At 34.0% G+C, this 23475-nt stretch overlaps 1 protein-coding gene across 1 annotated transcript in view; it reads left to right on the plus strand.

Annotated features, from left to right (window-relative positions):
* Positions 1 to 23475, plus strand: part of TTC28 (tetratricopeptide repeat domain 28) — a 641766-nt gene that overhangs the window by 307287 nt on the left and 311004 nt on the right. Inside the window, exon 3 of the mRNA XM_023538443.1 lies at positions 9579 to 9726. Coding sequence (XP_023394211.1) covers positions 9579 to 9726 — 148 coding nt within the window. The remainder of the gene's footprint in view (positions 1 to 9578; positions 9727 to 23475) is intronic.

Here is a 23475-nt window from a genome sequence, read left to right on the forward strand (position 1 = left end):
TTTCAGGTTTTAAGTCCCAATCCACATTTTGTGGACTTTAGTTCCAATGTCAGTGAAGTTTTCAGAGCCTTTGTAGTTCTACTAAGACCTTTTGTATGCATCACTCAATGGTCAGTCTGAGAATTAGATGGTAGGCTCTCCTATAGTTTAGTTCTCAAAACCTTAGGTATTCTTTTTAAGGTCAGATCCATATACATCTTTATGGGATCACTCTCATAAACTCCCTCCTATATGTGACCCCCCCTACACTTTATAGACCGGAAGAGTAGGACTTTTCTTGGGCTGCTTTCTGTTTGGACCCAGTGTGTACTTCCTCATTTTGAACTACCATTGAATCCATGTTGGGCAACACCAGATGGGAAGGATAAACAAAGCAAAACAAGAAATCCATTGCTGGTTTGGTACTACTTTCAATTCTGGTCTTGTTCCTCAGTTCATCTGCTGTCATTTACTGTTTCAGAGAGCTAGCTGTTTCATGAAGTCTTTTCAGGGCATATATGTACTCAGCTAGAAAGATTGGATGCTTACTCCATCTTGCCTAAGGAATGGAACCCTTTCTCTTTTGAAAAGGTATAAAGTATATTGTTATATTTTTGAAGTAATGAGTATTGAGAAGCAGACATTTTTCTTAACCTTATATTTTCCATTGTGATATGTGGCACCCTAGCACACATATGCCAATGTAGAAATAATACATAATATAGGAAGGAGAAAGAGGTAGGCTGTGAAGTTTATTATTTAGACAGACGTGTGTAAAATATCTGTGCAAGTGTTTTTTGCAAGCTCTCACCACTTGCTTATGTTACTCTGTTCATGGTCCTCTTCCCAGTAAATATTCTTTCCTGGAGACTCTTCCTACAGGTTAGCAAGTGAAGCAGTAGAGGTTGCCAGTGGTTTAGACAGGTACTCAGGCTTTGCTTTCCCAAATACCTAAAGAGAGGGACTCTTCCAATGATTGGGCTATAGGCAGAGTGGTGGTGGGCATTTTTTAATGTTTCCTTTTTTTTAGAATTTTCTTTTATAATTTTTCATATAAAAATAATTCTCCATTGATTGTAAAGAAGTACTGCAGTGGTGCAAGGTGTTAATAGTGGGGGAGGTTGTACATGTGTTAGAACAATAGTTATATGTGAATCCTGTGTACTTTTTACTCAGTTTTGCTGTGAATCTAGAACTGCTCTAAAAATAAAGTTTATTAATTAAAGTATTCTTTCCCAGAAACTTCAAATAAATTTGACATTTCAGGAAATGTTATGTTATTGTGTTGCTTTGTCCTTCTCCATAGTAAAATGCTTCAGACTCACATTTGAATTATAATTTGATGAGAAAAGCAAGAGTTGATAGATGAGAAAACTCAGAAAGATCAAGGAGTGAGTCACTAACGGAGGAATTTCATAAGTGCAAGGAAGCCTTATATAGAACTCTTATATCCACGACAATAATTTCTGATAGACTACTTTTTGAAGGAAGTGAATTTTCATTAATCTGGCATGGTTTGGGTTTACCTACAGTGTGGTAGATGAGATGCCAAATGTTTTTACCAATAGTGAGAATTTGGGATCCTTTTTAATTCCCACATTGTTGGCTTCAGTGTTTTTCTGAATTCACTATTCTCTCTGCCCGCCATTATTGTTTTCCATTTTACTTCTGGTCTTACCACATTCCCCAGGACCAGGCTATGTGTGTGAAGGCACACTTGCTCTGTGTTCTTTTCTGGGTAGGGGGACGATTGGTAGAGCAGGAACACAGAACATACTGAAGCCAGATGACTTCTTGGAGAATGTTCAGGAAATTCCCTGGTTTTCTTCTTGGCCCAACTTTATATTCCTCCTATGGCACATTCATATAGGAAGGGTATAGATATGGAAAGTTTAGAACCATTGCTCTAGGGGACTTTAAACTGCTTTCATTGTTTAGTTTTAAATCTTAGAAGAGAAACTTCAAATTGCCGTACCCACATTTTATAATCTGACATAAACTTTAACATTGGGAATCCCTTCAGTGCTACTTAGTTATTTAACATCTGGTTGTCATTTCATTTTTTCTTTAAGTTTTTATCAAATTTTTTCTTTAAGTTTTGATCAAATTTCAAATTTATTTTTTAAAATGTTACCTTAATACTTTGATACAATTAGTTTAAAATTAATTTTGGGAAAAGAAATAGCTGATATGATATGAAACAATCAGGATTGAGAACAGACTTCCTTTAGAAATTGGTATTAAACATACCAAAGCCAGAGTTGGGGAGAGAAGCAATTTACAGTGGCAGATTTGGTTAGAACCTTATGTTGAGACTTTTTGGACCTCTGACTCTGAGTTGCAAACTAAATAATTTTGTTTTCTAAAATAGCCTCCAATCTCTTGCATGTACTTTCAGCATACAATAAGACTAGTTAAAAATATAAGTGTAGTTTTCTGGAGAGATAAGAATGATTACTCCCGGCTGAGCAAGTAAAACACATACATTACTCCATAAAGAATGTGTTCTTTGCTGATTCTCAAGGTTTTATTTTTATTTTTAATGTAAAGTGTCAACAAATAGATGCAAGATAAAATTCACTTGAAAATGTCACCAAATAAAAGAAGCATAGCAAATTGTATTGCGGGTAAAAATCCATTTTAGCCAGCAAACAAACAAGCAATGGCTGAGAAGCTTGCTGGTGGCTCCTTTTGTTTCTCTTTGATTTAAAGCCCCATGCCTGTAATCTAATTAACATCGAACCGAGTTGCAAGTACAGTGGCCTGTTTGGTTCAATAATAATACATTTATATGAAAGGTTAATGAAATGAATTTTCCCTCCGTCCAATTCATTAAAAATTGTTCTACAATCAACGGTTGCTAATGGAAAAGAGATTAAATATTCATGTTCATAAATTTTCTGTGTCATTTCTGATTTTCCTTCATTTCTGCCTTTGTAGGTTAAATTTTGCAAGTATAAGAATTCCCAGACAAAAAGCTTGATTTAGAGGTTAATCGAATACCATTAATTCTTTTATCAAAGAGGTGATGTAGAGTAGTGGAAAGAGTTTGGTAGCAGGTTTGTGTCACTTTGTAGCTGTGTGATGTTGGACAAGTTTGTAACTACCTCTTTTTTGCAATAATTGTTGTAAGAACTTCTTGTAGGATATCGTGAGGGTTACTGATATACTATGGAAAGCACCTAGCACAGTGGTGGGCACAGATAGCAGTTCAACAAATGAACACTAGAAAAGGTTTTGGAAAATAAAACACCTACATAAATTCACTAAAATTTATGGTAATTTATAATGGTGATACTGATATGGTAAGACTGAGCTCTTACTAATTCAAAAATAGGTGTCAGACTTGGGCCTCAGAACATCCTGTAGTAACTCTAATAATCAGTATATCAGGATAAAGTCTTTGAGAGGAAGGACTGTTTCCTGTTTTGACAGATATATTTTTGGTCATCTATTTTCTGCCACCTCTTTCTTCTTTTCCACCTAGGCCAAAGGACCTTATTTATCCTATGTATGATATTTTTTTCCAAATAATGAGTTTACTAGATAATTGGAGCCTACCCAATCAACTGCGAAAGGCATAAACATTTTTAAAAGCAATTTTAATTTAAAAATCTCCCTCAAATGTATTACCTACTTTATAGGCCTTTGAAACAGAAGATACCAAACTTAAGTTTTAACTATTTCTTTAATGAGTCAAGGTGATATTTATGATCATTAATTTTTCTTTTAGGCCTAATTTCTGTTAGCACCTTACTGACTTTATTAAAGGTGATAAATCTGCAAACTGGTGAAGTAGATAAGCTACCTGATAAAATAGTAAATGCTAAATGAGAGTAATACTTGGTGAGAAATTCACTTCTGTTTAATTTTTTTAAAAAAGCACATACTCTGTTTTATATTTCGTAGGTGAAATCAATTGGCAACCATTGTTACAACCCTTTAAGTTCATCAGTATCATCCTCTCAGTAAGTGAAAATGGAACATGAAGTTATTAAGTGCCTTGTCCAAAGGCACACAGCTAAAATGGACAGGATTCCAGTGTCAGCTTTATGAGTCCTTTCTCTTCCACCACATCTGCCTTGGGAATAAGTCACATAGCTTCAGTTTAGAGCTTTCATAGTAGTTATTTCACTTGTTTAGTATATCCCCTTTCACTTTCCAATTTTGATTTGTGTTTGGAGGTTTGTTGTTAGAGGAAGACTAAACTCTAGAATTGCATTATCCAATCCAATGACTACTAGCTACTTGGTGGCTATTTTAATTTAAAGTATTTAAAATGAAATAAAATATAAAGTTTAGTTTCTTAGTCACACTATCTACATTTCATGTACTCAGTGGCTGGCCACATGTGGCTGGTTAAAGACCACCATTATACAGCACAGAGTATTTCTATCAGTGTAGAAAGTTCTTTTTAATTTCTCCCTTGCTCTAAATGAAACATACATAACAGAATACATAACAAAAATAATTTGCATGTATGTATCCATATGAGTGCCTATTTATTGCAAGAGGGTAAAAACTTATTGAGGGCATGGGTCCTTATATGTCACATTTTTATGTGACATAATGTATTTGTATTATATAATAAATTTTATAGAGGTAATATATCTATTTACATTTTGCTCTTATGATGGACCTCTGTTTTAAGTACTGCAGTCTTTTTCCATACAATATATTCCTGGAAAAGTATATGAAAGTTAAATATGTAAAATATCAAATATGAAAATATTAAACAAAAGATTGACATGTTCAGTGAGTAGGAAGTGTTAATTCTTAAAGAACTAAAAACTAAAATCTCAAGTCATGCCTTTCTTTTTAAGAATCATGTTTTAGTTTACTCTAATTTTATTCTTTTCCATCATGACTACGCATAGTTAGTTGTTCTGTGTACATCCAGTGATGTTAAAGGTTTTCTGCCTTCGGCACCTTGTAATCATTTTTGTTTTTGACCCAGTTGTGTTAAATTATAGTTTAATTCTGCTGCTGCTTTTTTTTTTTTTTTAATACTGCTGCTTTTTAAAAACTAGTAGCATTTCTATTTCCCCCATTTCTGTTCATTTTTAAATAAAATAATAAGGAGAAATTCAGTAAAGTAGTTATATAATTTATAAATATTGAAAAAGATGATGATGTGGTAGCAGGTGATATGACTGGTTAGCAGATATACTGCCATTTTATACTAGAGCTACTCTTTAGAAGATGTAAAAAAGTTCAAATTCAAACAGTAAAGATAAGTTGGGAAAATTAGTATAATATTTGAAAGTACAGATTAAATCAAAGGCAGCATATTTGTGAATGCGTAAACTAAAAAATGGATTATGTATTGTACATATAAGTAAACACTCTTAATTTTATATATCGTTACATATTACATGTATTTGTTCTTTATTTTATGTTATAAATACACACATGTATCTATGAGCATATATTTACCTACCTAATCACTCATTTGAGCCACTGGAGAATAGGATGTTAGATTTGGGCTTTAGTGATATTTTAGAATTGTGAACCAGGAATGGAGTGTGGAGAGTAAAGACTTAAATGTCTTTCATAGCTTCCAGCAGTAATTGACAGGTGAATAGCTTACTGTTTCACTTGTTTAGCCTTTGAGTATTTTTACTTTAACCCTGTCTAATCCATTTGGAATGCTATAACTAACAAAATTGGGTAGCTTAAACAACAAACATTTATTTCTTGCAGTTCTGGAGACTGGGAAGTATGAGATCAAGGTGATAGCATATTTAGTGTCTGGTGAGAGCCATCATAATACACAGCTGTCTTCTTGCCATCCGACATGGTAGAAGGGGAGAGGGAGCTTTCTGGGGCCTCTTTTATAAGGACACTAATCCCATTCATGAGAGTTCCACTCTCATGACCTGATCACCTCCCAAAAGCTCTACTTCCATATACCATCACACTGAAAATTAGATTTTAACGTATTAATTTTGGAGGGACACAAACATCTAGAAAACTCTCTGAGGTGAGAAGAATGGCCACTTAATAAAGACAAATACTAATATTTCAACAGGGCATAACTACTTCAGTCAGCTACAATTTTATTACTGCTGAAATATTACAAAATCTTACTACTTGGAACCAGTTACTGGTAGCAGTCAAGATATTTATAGTTTTTTTTATAGTCTTCCTCTCTAGACTGAACACCTTGAGGGTATGAGTCCCGTCTTTGTTTCTTTCTTTTGTGGTACACATCACAGTGCCTAGTGCTCCAGATTTTTAGGGAATGTTAATTGAAGGAAATGAGGAATGAATGAAAATTTATTCTTGTAACCCAGTTGTATTTGTGAGATTATTTAGTAGCATCTGTGGAATAATTACTGAGGGTTCTTTGTGGTGAATAACAACAACAAAAAAATGAATGACTGCAACACTTGAAAATCTTAGCTTTCCGCTTTTAGTCCAGTATATTAACTAGCTCCCTATAAGTTCTCTTTCTGGCTAAAGCTTCAAGTTAAAATCATTGTTCTCAGTATGTTGATGCTCTCAATAGTCAATTCATGTTGCCTTTCTTTCTCCATCTGCTACATAACCAGTGACCAGAATGTGGTGTCTGTATGTTGCTGAGGCAGGGTAATATATTTTCTGAGGTTGGCTGGGCACCAAGTGTTCAATATTGCTTCATAGGCCTCACCTTCCCCTGGCGTGCTGCACACATACTGCCTCTGCTCAATCCTAAGTGATCAAGATTTGTGCCTTTCCCAAATGAAGCAGCTTCCAGTGAAACTTGTGATACTGAGTAAGAGAACAAATAGTAGCAGGAGCCAATAGGGGTGAAGCGGATATGCTACAGCAGATTATATCAATTTTCTTTACTATGGTAAACAGTTGTGAATTTGAGCACATCGTGACCTTTGCTTAGGAAGAGGCTGGCAGAGGATCATGTGGATGACTGCTGTACCTCCCAAAACCTGATAGTACCAATTTCTTTTGGTCAGATAGTTCAGATTTTGTCTGGAAGTCTTACAACAGTGAGTATTTCAGTTGCCAACAGTCTTTTATGAGGTAAAAGGTGGAGAGAATGAAACAGTGATAGGAATTGAATAATATTATATTAAATAATAAACTATTTGAAATATTTGTTGGACTCCTCTTATATTCTGTTAGTCCGTAATTGTGGTCTTATTAGGATTCTTTTCTCATTAATTAATAACAAAAATAGCTAATTTTATCGAGTACTTACTTTTCAAGCACTGTGTTAAAATTCTTTTTATTCTATCACAGTAACTCACAATCTAGGTTTTATCATCATCTGCTTAAACTCCATAGTAGCATATCTCTCACAGAAGTATAAGTAACTAATTTTTATTCAAGAGCTATTTGTACATGCAATGAGTATTGCATGGAAGAAAGTTGGGAGAGCTCCACTCTATGAGTTAGGATCAGGGGTTTGACAGAGCTTGACTCATTATCCTACCTTGACAAGGATATAACTCTAAGCTTTTGACTGAGAAAAATCTTATAAAGTTGGGTCGGGGATTGTGGAAGGGAATTAGGGAGGTCCAAGAAAGACCTTTGAGCCTTCTCACCTACCTCTTTTCAAAATCTTCTTCTGAAGAAAGGAAGCCAAGATTGTGGGCAACATAGTCCAGTCATACCTTTTCTCCTCTAATTTCTTAGTGTCCTAAGTATACAAAATAAGCACACTAATCCTTAACTGCCATGTGAACTTGATACCATAACTGTCATTTAATGCAACTTTGCCTACCTAGTAAGGAGTAGGTAAATCATATTTTTCAGTGATTTCAGGTGGCAGACAAGGAAATGATTTGTTCTCTCAGTGAAGTAATGAATGATTAAGTTTTGCTTTTAATATGCAAGAAATTATCAGAATTCACTGAGACTAATTTAAGAACTTTGTTTTTCTAGTTTTTGAGATATAATTGACATATAGCATTGTATAAATTAAAGATGTGCAGTATAATAATTTGACTTACATATATTGTGAAATGATTAACACAATAAATTTTTGTGTTTTTTTTAAATATATACCTGAAATCAATAACTAAAGTCATGTTTGTCTTTATATATATATGCATATATATTGTTTTAGTTTAGCTTTAATATAGCATTTTTAGAATTATGTAAAGTCTGGTTATTTTTAGCTGGTATATGGTATATATTACCTCTTGGATTATAGAAATCACCTAAAATGTGAAATGGAAAGGATAGTGAAAAATGTCCATAAAACACATTAAAGATTAAAACAGTGGCTGAGCCAATGAAAGAAAGTGATCTTATGAATTAGTAATGAAAGTGCATTTACAGGTTATTGTCTTACTTGGGACTGAGTTTTAACAGCTGCTGGTAGTTTAAACTAATAGAAGTCTGAATAGCCTATAATAATTTGAATATTAATAAATTATTCTGTTTATGGATAGTTTCTTAACAGAAACACTGAATAGCATTGCCCATCTTAAATTACCTCAAAGGGTAATTGTAAAAATGAAATAAGATAAGACAAGTAAATATATTTTATAAACATTAAAGATGTTCTCTCTCACTCTCTATGTGTGTGTATGTGTATATAATACAAAATTATAAAATTATTAAGTTTAGTGAGTAGTTTTAGAAGTTGTTTGAAACTTCATTTAGATCCTATGAACACAATTTTTGACAATCTAAAGTATATTGGACTAAAAAGTTAAATTTGTGTTATAAACATGTAGTTTTGTAAGAATGTTTAAGTTAAATAGGAGGCCAAGTATTTTAGAAGCAGATGTTGTGATATAAGCAATGAATACATTAATAATATGCCATTTTTATGTGTTATTTTATCAGATACAAGGTCCTTTGCTGGTTATATACTGGTAACACTTTGTTTTTACTCTGTATTTTTGAAAACAAACTACACTGCTGTAAGGACTATTCTAAAATTTAAATATTTTATTAATTTTTTGGCCCTTTCTACAACTAGCTGAAAGGAGGGATGTTCTCCTGTAATCACAGCTAATGATAATAGTTTTTAAATGAGTCCAATTAAAGAATACAATGATAACAATCTTATTTTGTTTCTAAGAAAAGCACACATATTTTAGATAGCAGCTTTTAAACGTATCTGAAACACTACATTAAATATAGCCATGTTATATTATTATTAAAATTATCTTAATAATCACATATTGTTTTTTCCTGTTAATTATATAAAAAGGGAAAGTAGAAAATAAGTGGAATTTGAGTGTCTCTCATTTACCTTGCACTGTGCTACATACTTCTGTGAGATACAAAAGAATCTCCAAACCGCTGTCCTTAAGGAGCTTATGACATTAAAGGTAGAATAAGAAGTATTTTTAAAAAAACAGTAAAAGCAGTACGTGGATAAATGCCAAAGACTGTGATAAAATGTATAAGTGTTCTAGAAGTTAAATAAAAGGGAAGTTTAGAATATAATTTGCCTGAAAGAAGTATGTTTACATTTTATGATGTTTGAAGAAATCAGATTTTATTGAGAACCGTTTACTAGGTTTTTGAACCAAGACTGTCTCAATCTTCATTTTGCTGACCTGTTGTTCGAATAAAGACTCATCAGCAGCCTTGCTGGACGTAGTGTATAACATGCATTATATTTCCTTTATTTGTAGGCATACTTTCGACAGGGTGTTGCCCTCCAGTACCTCGGACGTCATGCCGATGCCCTGGCAGCCTTTGCATCTGGACTGGCTCAAGACCCCAAGAGTCTCCAGCTTCTGGTGGGAATGGTAGAAGCTGCCATGAAATCTCCCATGAGAGGTAAGTATGATAAAAGTATATGGTCTGACACTAATTTAAAGTAGAACATCTCTAGCCTTTGAAGACTTTAGACTCAGGTATTGAGAACTGACAGGTTATAAAATTTGCTAAGATCATATATTTTAGATAAAGGAAGATTAAGAATCCCTGTCAGTAGCTGACCATGAGCCATAATAGGATTGTGGTAAGGCTACTGGCCTAGAAGTTTGTGGACCTAGATTATATTTTTGAATTTTTCATTAACTAACTATATGACCATGGGCAAATGAATCGACTTCTCTGGATTTTAGTTATATGCTCTTTGTAGTTCTAAGATTCTGGACCTCTAAACCACAACACCTCTGATTTGTTTAGTTGGACCATTATGCCATCTAGAAATAAATAAGAGAAGACATTAGACACCCTAATATTTCATAGAAGGACATATGGATCTAACTGTAGGCTCTGTGTAACATTTTTCAGAGGAGCATTACAAGATTATGTTGAATTGAAAGAGAGAGAATCAGACAGACACTAGTTTAAATTGTTTTCTCCTATTATTCTATTTTATAACAATTGATATTCTGGGAAAACAATGGATTGGAAATAGTACTGTGGAAGTTGGAGAAGTTCGAAGGCCTAGAATAGATAGGATTCACTTTGAGGAGCATTGATTTTTGAGAAATGAGTTCTTGGGAAGATTAGGCTGAAAGTGCACACAAATTTTCATCTTTGCAGAGTAATGGAGACACTAAGGCAGATTGATGGCAAATAGTAGACAGCTAATATTGTTCCATATTAATTAGGGTATGTCAAGCAGAACTCTTTTATTTTTTTTTCTCTGAAAAGGTACGTTTTTGAATGAATCGAAAAATTTTGATGACAGTATCATTAGACATTTTATCTAGTTTAGGAAATGTAGCGTTAGATTGTTTTAATATACTGGCTAGTGTGGTATTTGGCTAGTATGGTATATCAAAATATATACTAAGTAAAAGTTTGATGAACTAAATGGTACTTGTATGGTATCTAAGCAATTCGAAGCTATAAAAAATATTTTTCTGAAAGTCAAAGATTTCATGTTTTAGAAAAAAAGTGGTAACGAAACCTCTCTCATGTGGTTTTATAACCCCATACAAAGCTGTCTTTGCTGAAGGAACCTAATGGCTTCCCCCACTGGGGGACCTGCTGTTAATAAACTCTGACTTAGAGCAGATGCGCTTTGGAGCTCCAGGGCTTGGGGGTTGGGCATGGGGTGGCTATGAAGAACAAAAAAATCAATCTGTCTTTCCTTTCCACTTTCCAGTGGTTTTTCATTCTTTCTCTACACCCTACTGCAAGTAATTTACGTGGAACATTTTTTATCTAGTTCATGAAGATATGGCTTCTTAATCTGAGGTATTTCTGCTGTTACCTTAGAATATTGGAGTGAACATGTTGAGATCAGCAGAATCATACTTACCATTTTGCCTTTGAAGCAATTTGTTTAGATAAATGTAAGGAAATCTCGCACTGCGAGAAATAGCTCAGTTCTGCTGTCACCCTTAGGGTTTTCTGTGCCTTGTTCTTTCCCAGTTTATACTGAGTAACCTAAGGCTGACCTTGGAGAAAGCTGCCTCTTACAGGTGCCTGGAGCACTTCAGTATTTTCTTCTCTTTCCTTAAGGCAATTTAATCTATTGTTTATTTTTAGTATTGCCTTTACCACTGTTTTCTATTCCAGGTGGACTTTTCTTGTCAACATTTTATAGAGAGACTGACTTTGCATGGTGTTGTTCTGTGCATTATCTTACATCTTAATGACCTTTTTTTTTGTCATATGATTGTAATTCATAAAATATATCATCATTTGCTGCCCATTTTCTACCCATCTTTATTTTAGCCTTCTGCAGCTTTCTATGTTTCTATCATTGTTACATAGCTGTGCAGTCTGGGTCACTTTACACATAGGTCTGATCTGTTGTGTCAGTTGTTTTTATTTTGTAATTTTTAAATGCAACAGAAAAAGCTCTTAGTCCAGGTGCATCTGTAAGCAAACAAAGCTCTCATGATATGCACAGCATTCCTTTGTAGGAAGTTTCAAGATTTCATTTTTTTAAAAGGTAGGGCCAATCTATATTATACACTTGTTCCCAAATAAATGTTATATTTATGCATATTGAAACTTAACTGATTTTTTTATATTGTTCCTGCCTATATTGCTAACTGAATTAAGTCTATTTTTCTTTATGGTTTCACTCATGCTCACTAACCAGATATCAGTTAAACTACTTCTCCTGTGGTTATATTTACATCATTATATATGATGTATTTCCTTTAAATCATTAATGAAAATATAAAAATAAATATAAATATAAAAATGACACTTTTTCATGACTTCAATTTATTCATTTACTATTTTCCATTTTTCCTTTTTAGATAGTCTTTTAGCACTTTCAATTCATTGTATCTTATAAATGTTTATGCAAATTTGGATTGTGTAGCATAGTACTGCTGCCAAGCACAGATTTAATAATATAATTACAAAATGTGATGGAGTTTACCTTTATTTGTTCCTCTAAAGACACTAGGGCTGCTTCTTGCTGAGGGCTCTCTTGAGTATTTTTTCTCTCCTGTTAATTCGGTAATCTAAAGACTATTACATTTATGGGCTATCACCTGTCGTGGTGTTTCTACAAGCTCCAGAGGATCCAGGGAAACTGATTTTATGAAGTGCTGGTAGAAAATGGCTGTTTAATGTATAAGCTTTTCTCTCAGAGTCAAGTTGGGACTCACCTTTTATTTGCCTTATTGTCCACCCTTGGTGAACTCTTTTAGGTGGCAGTTACTCTTCTCAGGAGGCCTCTTTTTGAAATATTATGTTAAAAAATATAGACTTTCTCCCCCAAAAGATTAGAATCTTAATTACAGCACTGCCATTTGCTCTTCCATTGTTTGAGCAAGGTTGCTTCCTTTCTCTACACCTAAGTCCTTATCTGTAAAAGGGAAATGGTAATATCTACCTCCTAATGTTTTGAGAATCAAACACTAGAATGCAAAGGCAGGCACCTTGTAAGATGCCTCCCCCTCAGCAATGTGATGTTCTTCTTCTCACTGGCAATAGAAGCAGCAGCAGTAATAATCCTGCTCTTGTATTTATGGCTGGCACAGTATTAGGGATGTGGAATGAGCACTGCATAGTACACATGATCCTTTTGCTGAGAACTCACTGACGAACTTTCTCCCAGGCCTAAGTTCCAGGAAAAGCTGAGTTTCTCCTGAGTGTTTTTATTTGAAAGGTCTGGGGAATTTTGAAGTAATCCTTTATCTTTTTGCTTTGTCCTCTATGAAGTGTAGAGCCCAGTGTCCTGGCTACCTTTAGGAAGTGTGTCAAGGCTTACAGTCTACCACCAGTCTGTATGCTGAGTTTTATTGTCTTACCCTTATTTTCCACTCATTCCAATTTTTGTGTTTTCCACCTTATTTCTACAGAAGGCCTTTGAATCCTTTTTGAATGAAGTGGAATATAGATACATAAAGAAAACCAGAAAAATGTGAAGTGACTTAGACAAAGTATTGAACATATCAGTTGTTTCTGTTTTCATTTTCTTGAGGTGGGTTAAGTTTTGCTTTTAGTACGAAATAAAGTTTTTTTTTTTATTGTCAAATATACATAACATAAAATTGACTATTTTAACCATTTTTAGTTATAAAATTCAGTGCCATTAAGTATATTTACAGTGTTGTGCAACTGTCACCACTATCCATCTTCAGAATTTTTTTATCTTCTCAAATTGGCACTCTGTACCCATTAAACAATAATCTTCATTCCACTGTCCCCCCTGCTCCTGAAAAATATTTTCCTACTTTTTATCTCTATGAATTTGATTACTCTAGGTATCATACAATATTTGAGTTTTTGTGACAAACCCAATGGTTTTTAATTTAATTTCCTCTTTAAGGAATTAAGAAAGGTAAAATTAAAATTAAACACTTATTATAAACATTACCTCTAAATTTTGTTTTTTGGGGGAGTACTTTATCCTCAATATACTTTAGTAACTGTATTTTTTCTTTGGATCCATGTTTGGAGATTCATTCCAGAATTGTTTCTCCTAATCTTTGGATTTGCAGTTCAGTACTATATTTTAGTGATGTATCCAAGGATATTTAGTAGTGGTATCACCAGGGTTTTAGGAAAGTTGAAGCCTTTTTAGTAATGGATGCCAGGAAAATGTTATAAGGATAACTTGGAAGGCTCCAGAATGTCTTCATAGTGCCTTAGATTGAAATCTGTAGAAATGTTGGTTACCTTGAAGATGATCCATGGGAGACAGTCAGTAGAGTACCATTCTTTTGGAATAAGGCATTGCGCCTGTTAAATACATTTCCCCCTCAAATTCTATAAATTTTTTTAAATTCTAAATATGTCTGAAATTTGTCACTTGCTCCTCATCTGTTTTGTCATTGCAAATACAGAACTTTTCCTATAACTTGTTTTTCTGGATTTTTATCTCTTCCAAATCAGTCTGTGCTTTGCTATCCTTCCGGAATGAATTTTCTAAAATGGAAGTTTGATCTGTCGTTGTCTTACTCATAATTCTGCATTTTTCCTATTGCCTATAGGATAGAGGCCAACTTACTTAGTGTAAGAGATCTCTTAACTCTCTTTCATTCTCATCTCCAAGATGTAGTCTATCTGTAGTTTTTGAGTATTGGTCTCTCATATCATCATTTTCTATTCAAATGTTAATTCTTTTGGAAAGCATTCCCATATCTACCTAGGTAGAGTTAGCACCTTTCTCCTTTTGGGTCCCATAGCACATCCTACCAATGCTAAGAACTCTGGATTGAAAGTTGTATCATTATTTTATGTATTACTAAGAAAAAAGAAAATGCTAATGATTAAAGGATGACACAATTCTTTCTTATCACTTACCTTTTTATTTTATATAAACTGAAAGGTCTTTTAGACTCTTTAGGGCATAGAAGTGACAAACCATTGTGAAGCACCATTGAGTTCAGAGATACTAAATCCCAAATTCAGAGATGTTAATATGTGAATAAATGCGCATCTCAGAACTGATGAAATGTAGTCTAATAAATCCTCACTTAACGTTGTCACCATTGGTTCTTTGACTTCAAGTTGAAGGACATATAGTGACACCAATTTTACTGTAGGCTAATTAATATAAACAAAAGTTAAGTTCCTATGGCATCTCATCAGTGCTATAATGAAACGACATTGAATGAAATGACATTTGAGCACCTGCTATATATCTCCTAGCAGAGTGTGATTATTTATTATTAGCCTCTACTGTATTCGTACAAGCTTTTCAGGTGTCAGGTAATGTGACTTTGTTCATCTTAAATTCTTAAAGCCTTTACATTTTGAAAGCACATAACTAGTGTTCAATGAATGTTGCAAAGGGCCTTTACATTCTTATGGAGTTGGTTTGACATTGGCTATTTCATATGTTACGCATAGTTTATAGAAAGAACAGCATTTCAATAGCTACAGGTTGCCAAATCTCTATTCCACGTAGCCTAATAAAAACATAAAATTAGTCCCTTTGCTAACAGCCTAAATTTACTCTTGAATAGGAATTAGAATCATAGAAGAGTATAGTTAGGAAGAATCTTAGAGATCACCTAATCTAGCCTATACATTTTTATACATTAAAAAAGTACCATACCACTTTTATTCGCTATATGCATGTATAGCTGATAACCAGAGCTTCTAATTAGTGAGTGTGGACCAATGAGACATAATAATAGCTAAAAGCAGAGACATTTGACATTGAAAAAGATTTTTAATTTATATAAAGTGAAATGGACTTTTTGTATATGTATGTATACACATGCATAGATGCATACATAGGTACATATATGTGTAGACATATGTATGTATTCATATATATATGTACATAAGTATTAGACATATCCACATCGCATGTGTGTGTGTATGTGTGTGTGTGTAAATAAAACCAGCACCACAATTTATAAATTTGACAAAGTGAAGAGACAGGCTATGGGGCTTTGAAATTCAAGTCTTTTTATTCTTAGCTCAGTATCTTCTCTATTTTTCCACTGTTCCAGTCAAGCTGGCCTGTTCACCATGACCTAGCATTCCATGTACCTATCTTCTCCTGGACCTTTGATTAGGACAAAACTTCTGCCTAAAATACTCTTCGCTCTTAGAAAAAAATGACTTAACTCCTACCCTTTTTTCAAGAAATCAGTTAAGTTCTGCTTCCATGAAGCTTTCTGATTACCCTCGATAATTACTCCATTTTCCAGACTCTCATAACATGTACTGTACATGAGCTAGTATTATAATTTATCTTTAATTTTTTAATTATTTTAATTTTAATTTTTTTCAATTTCAGTTGATATTCAATATTATATTAGTTTCAAGTGTACAGTATAGTGGTCAGACATTTATATAACTTATGAAGTGATCCCCCAATAAGTCTAGTACTCACCTGGCACCATATGTAGTTATTACAATATTATTGACTGTTCTCTGTGCTCTATTTTACATCCTCATAAATATTTTGTAACTGTCAACTTGTACTTCAATCTGGCAACAATAAGTTTGTTCTCTATATCAGTGAGTCTATTTCTGTTTTGTTTGTTCATTTATTTTGATTTTTAAATTCCACAAATACCGAAATCATATGGTATTTATCTTTCTCTCTCTGACTTATTTCATTACCGTAATACTGTATAGGTCCATCTGTGTTGTTGCAAATGGTAAGATTTTATTATTTTTTTATGGCTGAGTAATATTCCATTGTGTATATGTGCCACATCTTTTTTTTCCCTCCCTTTTTAATTCCCCCCACCCCTGACCTACGGATGTTGCTGTCTCTCTCTTAAGGAGGGAGACCCCTGACCTACGGATGTTGCTGTCTCTCTCTGAAGGCAAGGCGTCTCCTCCTGTGCGCTTGCAGCGTGCACCTGGGGCCTGGCACACCCGGGGCCTGGCACACCCAGAGTATGGTCCATGGCTCCACCTGGGGCACGAACCCAGGACCTTATGCGTGCAAAGCAAATATGCTAACCACTACACTATGGATCCACCCACCAATACCACATCTTCTTTATCCAATTGTCTATTGATAGACATTTTGGTTGCTTCCATATCTTGGCTATTGTAAATAATGCTGCAGTGAGCATAGAGATGCATATATCTTTCCGAATTAGTGTTTTGGATTTCTTTGGATAAATACCCAGAAGTGGAATTGCTGGATCATAAAGTAGTTCTATGTTTATTTTTTTGAGGAACCTCCATACTAATTTATCTTTTAATGTATTTATATTCTCTTTCCTATATATACTGCAAGTGGAAATTTGATCTTTTACCTTTTGTTCCTTCAATTTCATTTTTATTTAGTGAAAATTGGTACAATTGATGATTTCTTGTTTTAGTTTGTTTTGTTTTGTTTTGGGGGTGGGGATATTCCTAGTATTTCCTTCAGTCCTTTAACTGTGGTAATGCTCTCTATTATTGTGTAGTTTCAGAGTTTCAATTAGATGGCTCTTTTTTTGGACTTAGCCATGATTGCTCGGATTAAAAATATTACCAGCTGAAGCATAGTATCTTTGTTGGCCATCAATCATTTTTGACTGTCAATGTCTGAACACTTCCTGTGTTTGGAGAATTCTTTATCTCATACTTCTGCTGCCTGCCTTCCAGTGTAAAAGCTGAAAACATCGGATCCTAATTTTCCCATCCTCCTTTGAACCTGGGACCCCACTTTTGATTCAGGAGCTAAAGGCTCAAAGGAAAAAGAATAGCACAGGATTTGTTCTGGCAGTGGTGGGTGACAACAGTGACATCCATTTTCTAAGGGTGGCGCATTTAATAGTGATGGAGGCAGAATTACAAGCTGTGGTGTCCTGAGTTTAGTTGCAGTAGTTATATTGCCTTTTTTGTGGCATAGTTTTGACTGTGGGCCTCGAAGCCTGGTTTTCCACCCCTCCCATTAGCCACTCAGTGTATTCCTTTTCACTTAAAACCAATCAAGATTGGTTTATTTTGTGAGCAATTTGCCTGATATGGTATCATAGGAGCTTGACTTAGAGCCCTGCAGTGGATTCTTATCTTGGCTCTGTCCTAAGCTGTCTGATCTTGGGCGAATCACTTAAATACTCCGATTCTTCATTTCTTAAAAAGGATATTTTCAAAGTGTTTTCAGCTCTAAAATTCTGTTAATTTTGTTTCTACTAATTAGCCAGTGGGATGCTAATGTGACCATCATTGGCTGCCAGACTCATCAATAGTACCACCAAAATTCTGCTCACAGTTTCTTTAGTATAGTATTATTCTTTTTTATTCTACCATTTCTTGGGTTTTGTATTTAACTTTTAATTTTTTGAGGAATTCAGACTATATTTAGCCATATTGGTGAGCTAGTATTTACTGGTTCTGTGCACTGCTTGCATCTTGACAGGTGTAAAATTTCTTTGTTTTCTGTTTAGTGGTCTGATTAAAGGGAAAAAATTCTTTAGGCACCAGTAGGTTTTGAGGTTTACATGGTAATGTTGATTCAGACGAGAGCTCCTTAATGGAGAGTTGAGGTTTGAAGTCATAAATTGTGAAAATTACATTTTAATACAGTACTGTTGGCTGAGAGATTCATGATTTAAAGAGACCAACCTTTTTATAGTTTTTTACATGTGCACAGTGGAACAACTAATATGATAGAGTTTTTCAGGAAAGCTAGCAAATGCATTATAAGTGCTACCTCATTGTAGGGTTATAGACATTAGCTCTGCAATTGTCTTCCGAAAAAAGGAGAAGGGGGAGAAGGAGTTTAGAGGTCATCCACAGTCAAACCCAGCTTCAAATAGAATCTTTTTGTGGCTTTCTAACCCCTAATTTATGTCCTTTCCAGACACCACATGAAAATAAAAATGAGATCAAAGTTAATTTTGTCTTTTACCTTACCTTAGTAAACTCGGATGATTTCTTTATAGTTTCATTGTCACCACAATAAAAATTGATAATATTTTTTTATTTGGTCATACTGGTCTCAAGCGGCAGTGGACACTGGGGTTGCTACTGAAGATGACATATTTTGTTAGGAAAACTTTTCTTATTGCATCTTCTAGGGAAAAAGGTGAACGAGATTTATTAATCAGTCATTTGAATTCAGGTTTTTATTCAACTCCAAATATGTTAGAGATTTTTACCGATGTGGCAATGGCAAGTTTTGTATTTAGTGCCTACATTGCGCCCATTGCTATGAAGTTATAATAAAGTATTAGACAGTCCCACAGTGACTTTCAGATTTAGCTGGGAAAGTATTTTTAAAAATAACATATATGGAATAATTCTAAGATAGTTAAGGATGAACTGTAATACTAACTATAAAAATGCAGTAGAATTTTAGATACGAACATTAATGTGGGCTGGAAAACTTGGGGATACTATACAGTACAGGTGGAACTTGAGGGATGTGTATGTAATATTTCGAGAAGACAACAGGAGAGAGAAGGGAGAACCATTCAGGGAAAGTGGTATGTTATATTCAAAGAAAGACCAAAAGAGCGGATGAGTGTGGCATATGCATGTGTCATATGCATGTGAGAGTGAAGAGAGGGAAATAACTGGGCTGAGGTTCGTGTTACAAAGTCACGTGAATAAGTAGACAGTGAGCGTGGTGCTAGATGTTTTTTAACATTTTATTTTATTTCATTAATAGTTTCAAGTATACAGTATGTTGGTTATATAGTTTATGAAACGATCCTCCCCATTACTCTAACATCTCTGGCTCTAAACATAGCCATTACATTACTGCTGACTACATTCCCTATGCTGTACTCCCCATCCCCATGACCCTCTCTCAATTACTAATTTGTACTTCTTTAGTCCTGCCAGCCCCCCAACCACTCTCCCCTCTGGCAGTCACCAGATTGTCCTCTGTATTCATGAGTCTTTTTGATTAGTTTCTTCTTTTTGTTCCTTAGATTACACATATAAGTGGCATTACACATATATATGGTGATTGTTTTCCTCTGTCTGACTTATTTCACTCAGCATAATAACCTCCAGATCCATCCATGTCATTGCAAGTGGTAGGATTTCATTTTTTTATGGCTGAGTAATAGTCCACTGTATATATGAACTGTGACTTCTTTATCCAGTTGTCTGTTGATGGGCATTTAGGTTGCTTCCATATCTTGGCTATTGTGAATAGCACTGCTCTGAACCTAGGGGTACATAGATCTTTAATTTTAGAGTTTTGGTTTTCTTTGGATAGATACCCAGAAGTGCAATTGCTGAGTCAAAAGGGAGATCCATTTTTAATTTTTTGAGGAATTCAGACTATTTTCCATAGTAGCTGTACCAATTTGCAGTCCCGCCATCTCCTCAGCAACATTTGTTGTTTTTTGGTTTATTGATGATAACCATTCTGACAAGCATGAGGTAATATCTCATTGTGGTTTTAATTTATATTTCTCTGATGATTAGTGATGCTGAACATCTTTTCATATGTCTATTGGCCATCTGTATGTACTTCCTCTGAATAGAACTATCCAGGTCTTCTGTCTATTTTTTAATTAGATTGTTTGTTTTTTGTTGTTGAGATATCTGAGTTCTTAATATATTTTGGATATTAACTCCTTATCAGATGTATCATAAGCCAATATATTCTCCCATTCAGTAGGTTGTCTTTTTTTGTTGTTGATGGTTTCCTTTGCTGTGCAGAAACTTTTTAGTTTGATGTAGTCCCATTTATTTATTTTTCTTTTGTTTCCCTTGCCCGAAGAGATATATTTGAAAAGAAGTTACTATTAATAATATCAGAGTTTACTGCCTATGTCTTCTTCTAGAAATTTTATGGTTTCACATGTTAATTAAGTCTTTAATCCATTTTCAGTCTATTCTTATATATGGTGCAAGAAAGTATTCTATTTTTATTTTTTTGCATTTATCTGTTCACTTTTCCCACTGCCATTTTTTGAAGAGACTGTCTTTATCCCATTGTATATTCTTGCCTCCTTTTTCATAGATTAAATGAATGTGTAGATGTAGATTTATTTCTGAGTGTTCTATTCTGTTCCATTGATTAATGTATCTGTTTTTATGCCAGTACTGTGCTGTTTTGATTACTACAGCCTTGTAGTATAGTTTGATATCAGGTTGTGTGACATCTCCAACTTTGTTCTTATTTCTCAAGATTGCCATGGCTATTTGAGATCTTTTATGGTTCCATATAAATTTTAGGGTTATTTGTTATAGTTCTTTGAAAAATGCCATTAGTATTTTGATAGGGATTGAATTGAATCTATAGATTGCTTTGGGTAGCATGGTCATTTAAATGATGTTGATTCTTCCTACCCATGAGCACAGTATATGCTTCCATTTATTTGTATCTTCTTCAATTTCTTATTTCAATGACTTGTAATTTTCTGAGAACAGGCCTTTTACTTCCTTGGTTAATTTGATTTCTAGGTATTTTATTATTTTTGATGCAGTTGTAAATGGGATTGTTTTCTTAATTTCTCTTTCTGAAAGTTCATCATTGATGTATAAAAATACAACCAACTTCCGAATATTACTTTTATATCTTGCTACTTTCCTGAACTCATTGATCAGTTCTAACAGTTTTTGGTGGAATCTTTAGGGTTCTCTCTATATAGTATCATGTCATCTGCAAATAATGACAGTGTTACTTTTTCCTTTCCAATCTGGATGGCTTTTATTTCTTTCTTCTCTGATTGCTTTAGCTGGGACTTCCAATACAATGTTGAACTGAAGTGTTGGAAGTGGGCATCCTTGTCTTGTTCCCGATCTTAAGGAATACACTTTAGCCTTTCCTCATTGAGTATGATGTTAGATGTAGGTTTGTCATATATGGCCTTTATGATGTTGAATTATATCCCCTCTATTCCCACTTTGCTGAGAGTTTTTATCATAAATGGATGCTGGATTTTGTCTTATGCTTTTTCTGCATCTTTTGATATGATCATATGATTTTTATCTTTCAATTTGTTAGTGTGGTGTATCACATTAATTGATTTGCAGATATTAAACCAACCTTGCATCCCAGGAATAAATCTCACTTGATCATGATATTTTTAATGCTTTGCTGAATTTGGTTTGCTAATATTTTGTTGAGGATTTTTGCATCAGTGTTCATAAGGGATATTGGCCTATAGTTTTCTTTTCTTGTAATGTCTTTGGTTTTGAAATCAGATAATGGTGGCCTCATAAAAAGAATTGGAGAGCCTTCCCACTTCTTGAATTTTTTGGAATAGTTTGAGAAGAATAGGTATTAATTCTTCTCTGAGTGTTTGGTAAAATTTGCTTATGAAGCCATCTGGTCCAAGACTTGTTTTTTGGGAATTTTTTGATTACTAATTCGATTTTGTTGGTGGTAATAAATGAGTTCAGATTTTCTGTTTCTTCTGAACTTTGTCTTGGGAGATTGTATGTTTCTAGGAATGTGTTCATTTCTTCCAGATTGTCCAACTTGTTGGCATATAATTGCTTATAATATTTTCTTATGATCCTTTGTATTTCAGTGGAGTCCATAGTTACTTCTGTTTTTTCATTTCTGATTTTAATTATTTGGGTCCTCTCTCTTTTTTTCTTGGTGAGTCTGGTTAAGGGTTTATCAATTTCGTTTATCCTTTCAAAGAATCAGCTCTTGGTTTCATTAATCTTTTGCATTGTTTTTCTAGATTCTATTTCATTGATTTCTGCTCTGGTCTTTATTATTTCCTTCCTTCTATTCACTTTGAGCTATGTTTGCTGTTCTTTTTCTAGTTTGTTTAAGTGTAAGGTTAGAATTTTTATTGGAGCTTTTTCTTATTTCTCGAGGTAGGCTTGTATTGCTATGAATTTCCCTCTTAGAACTGCTTTTGCTGTGTCTCATAGGTTTTGAGTCATTGTGTTTTCATTTTCATTTGTCTCTGAGTATCTTTTGATTTTTTCCTTGATCTCATCGTTAACCCATTCATTGTTTGGTAACATGTTATGTAGCCTTCCTGTGTTTGTGTATTTTCCAGTTTTTTGATTGATTTTTAGTTTCATACCATTGTGATTAGAGAAGAGACTTGATATGATTTCAGTCTTCCTAAATTTATTGATACTTATTTTGTGCCTTAGCATGTGGTCTATCCTGGAAAATATTCTATGAGAAGAATGTATATTTTCTTGCTTTGGGGTGAAGAGCTCTAAAAGTGACTATTAAATTAATCTGGTCTAATATGTCATTTAAGCCCACTGTTTCCCTGTTGATTTTCTGTCTGGAAAATCTGTTCATGGTGTCAATGGGGTGTTAAGGCCCCCTACTATGAGTGTATAACTGTGGCTCTCTCCTTTGATATCTGTCAATAGTTGCTTTATATATGTAGGTGCAATTGTTGGGTGCATATATGTTTACTAGGATTATGTCCTCTTGATGTATATTGATCCCTTTATCATTATCTAATGCCCTTTTTTGTCTCTTATTATAATCTTTTAAAGTCTATTTTGTGTGATATTAATATTGCTATCCTGGCTTTTTTTACATTTCCATTTGCATGAAATATCTTTTTCCATTTCTTTACTTTCAATCTGTGTGTGTCATTTGATCTGAAGTGGGTCTCTTATATACAGCATGTGTGTGGGTCTTGTCTTCTTATCCATTCGGCTATCCTACATCTTTTGATTGGAGTGTCTAATACATTTATATTTAAAGTGATTATTGATAGGTATATACTTATTGCCATTTTATTATTCGTATTTATGGTTTTTTTTTTCCCCTGCTTTTCTTTTACAGAAGTCCTTTTT

Source organism: Pteropus vampyrus, unplaced genomic scaffold (genome assembly GCF_000151845.1).
Source record: "Pteropus vampyrus isolate Shadow unplaced genomic scaffold, Pvam_2.0 Scaffold223, whole genome shotgun sequence".
NCBI lineage: Eukaryota > Metazoa > Chordata > Mammalia > Chiroptera > Pteropodidae > Pteropus > Pteropus vampyrus.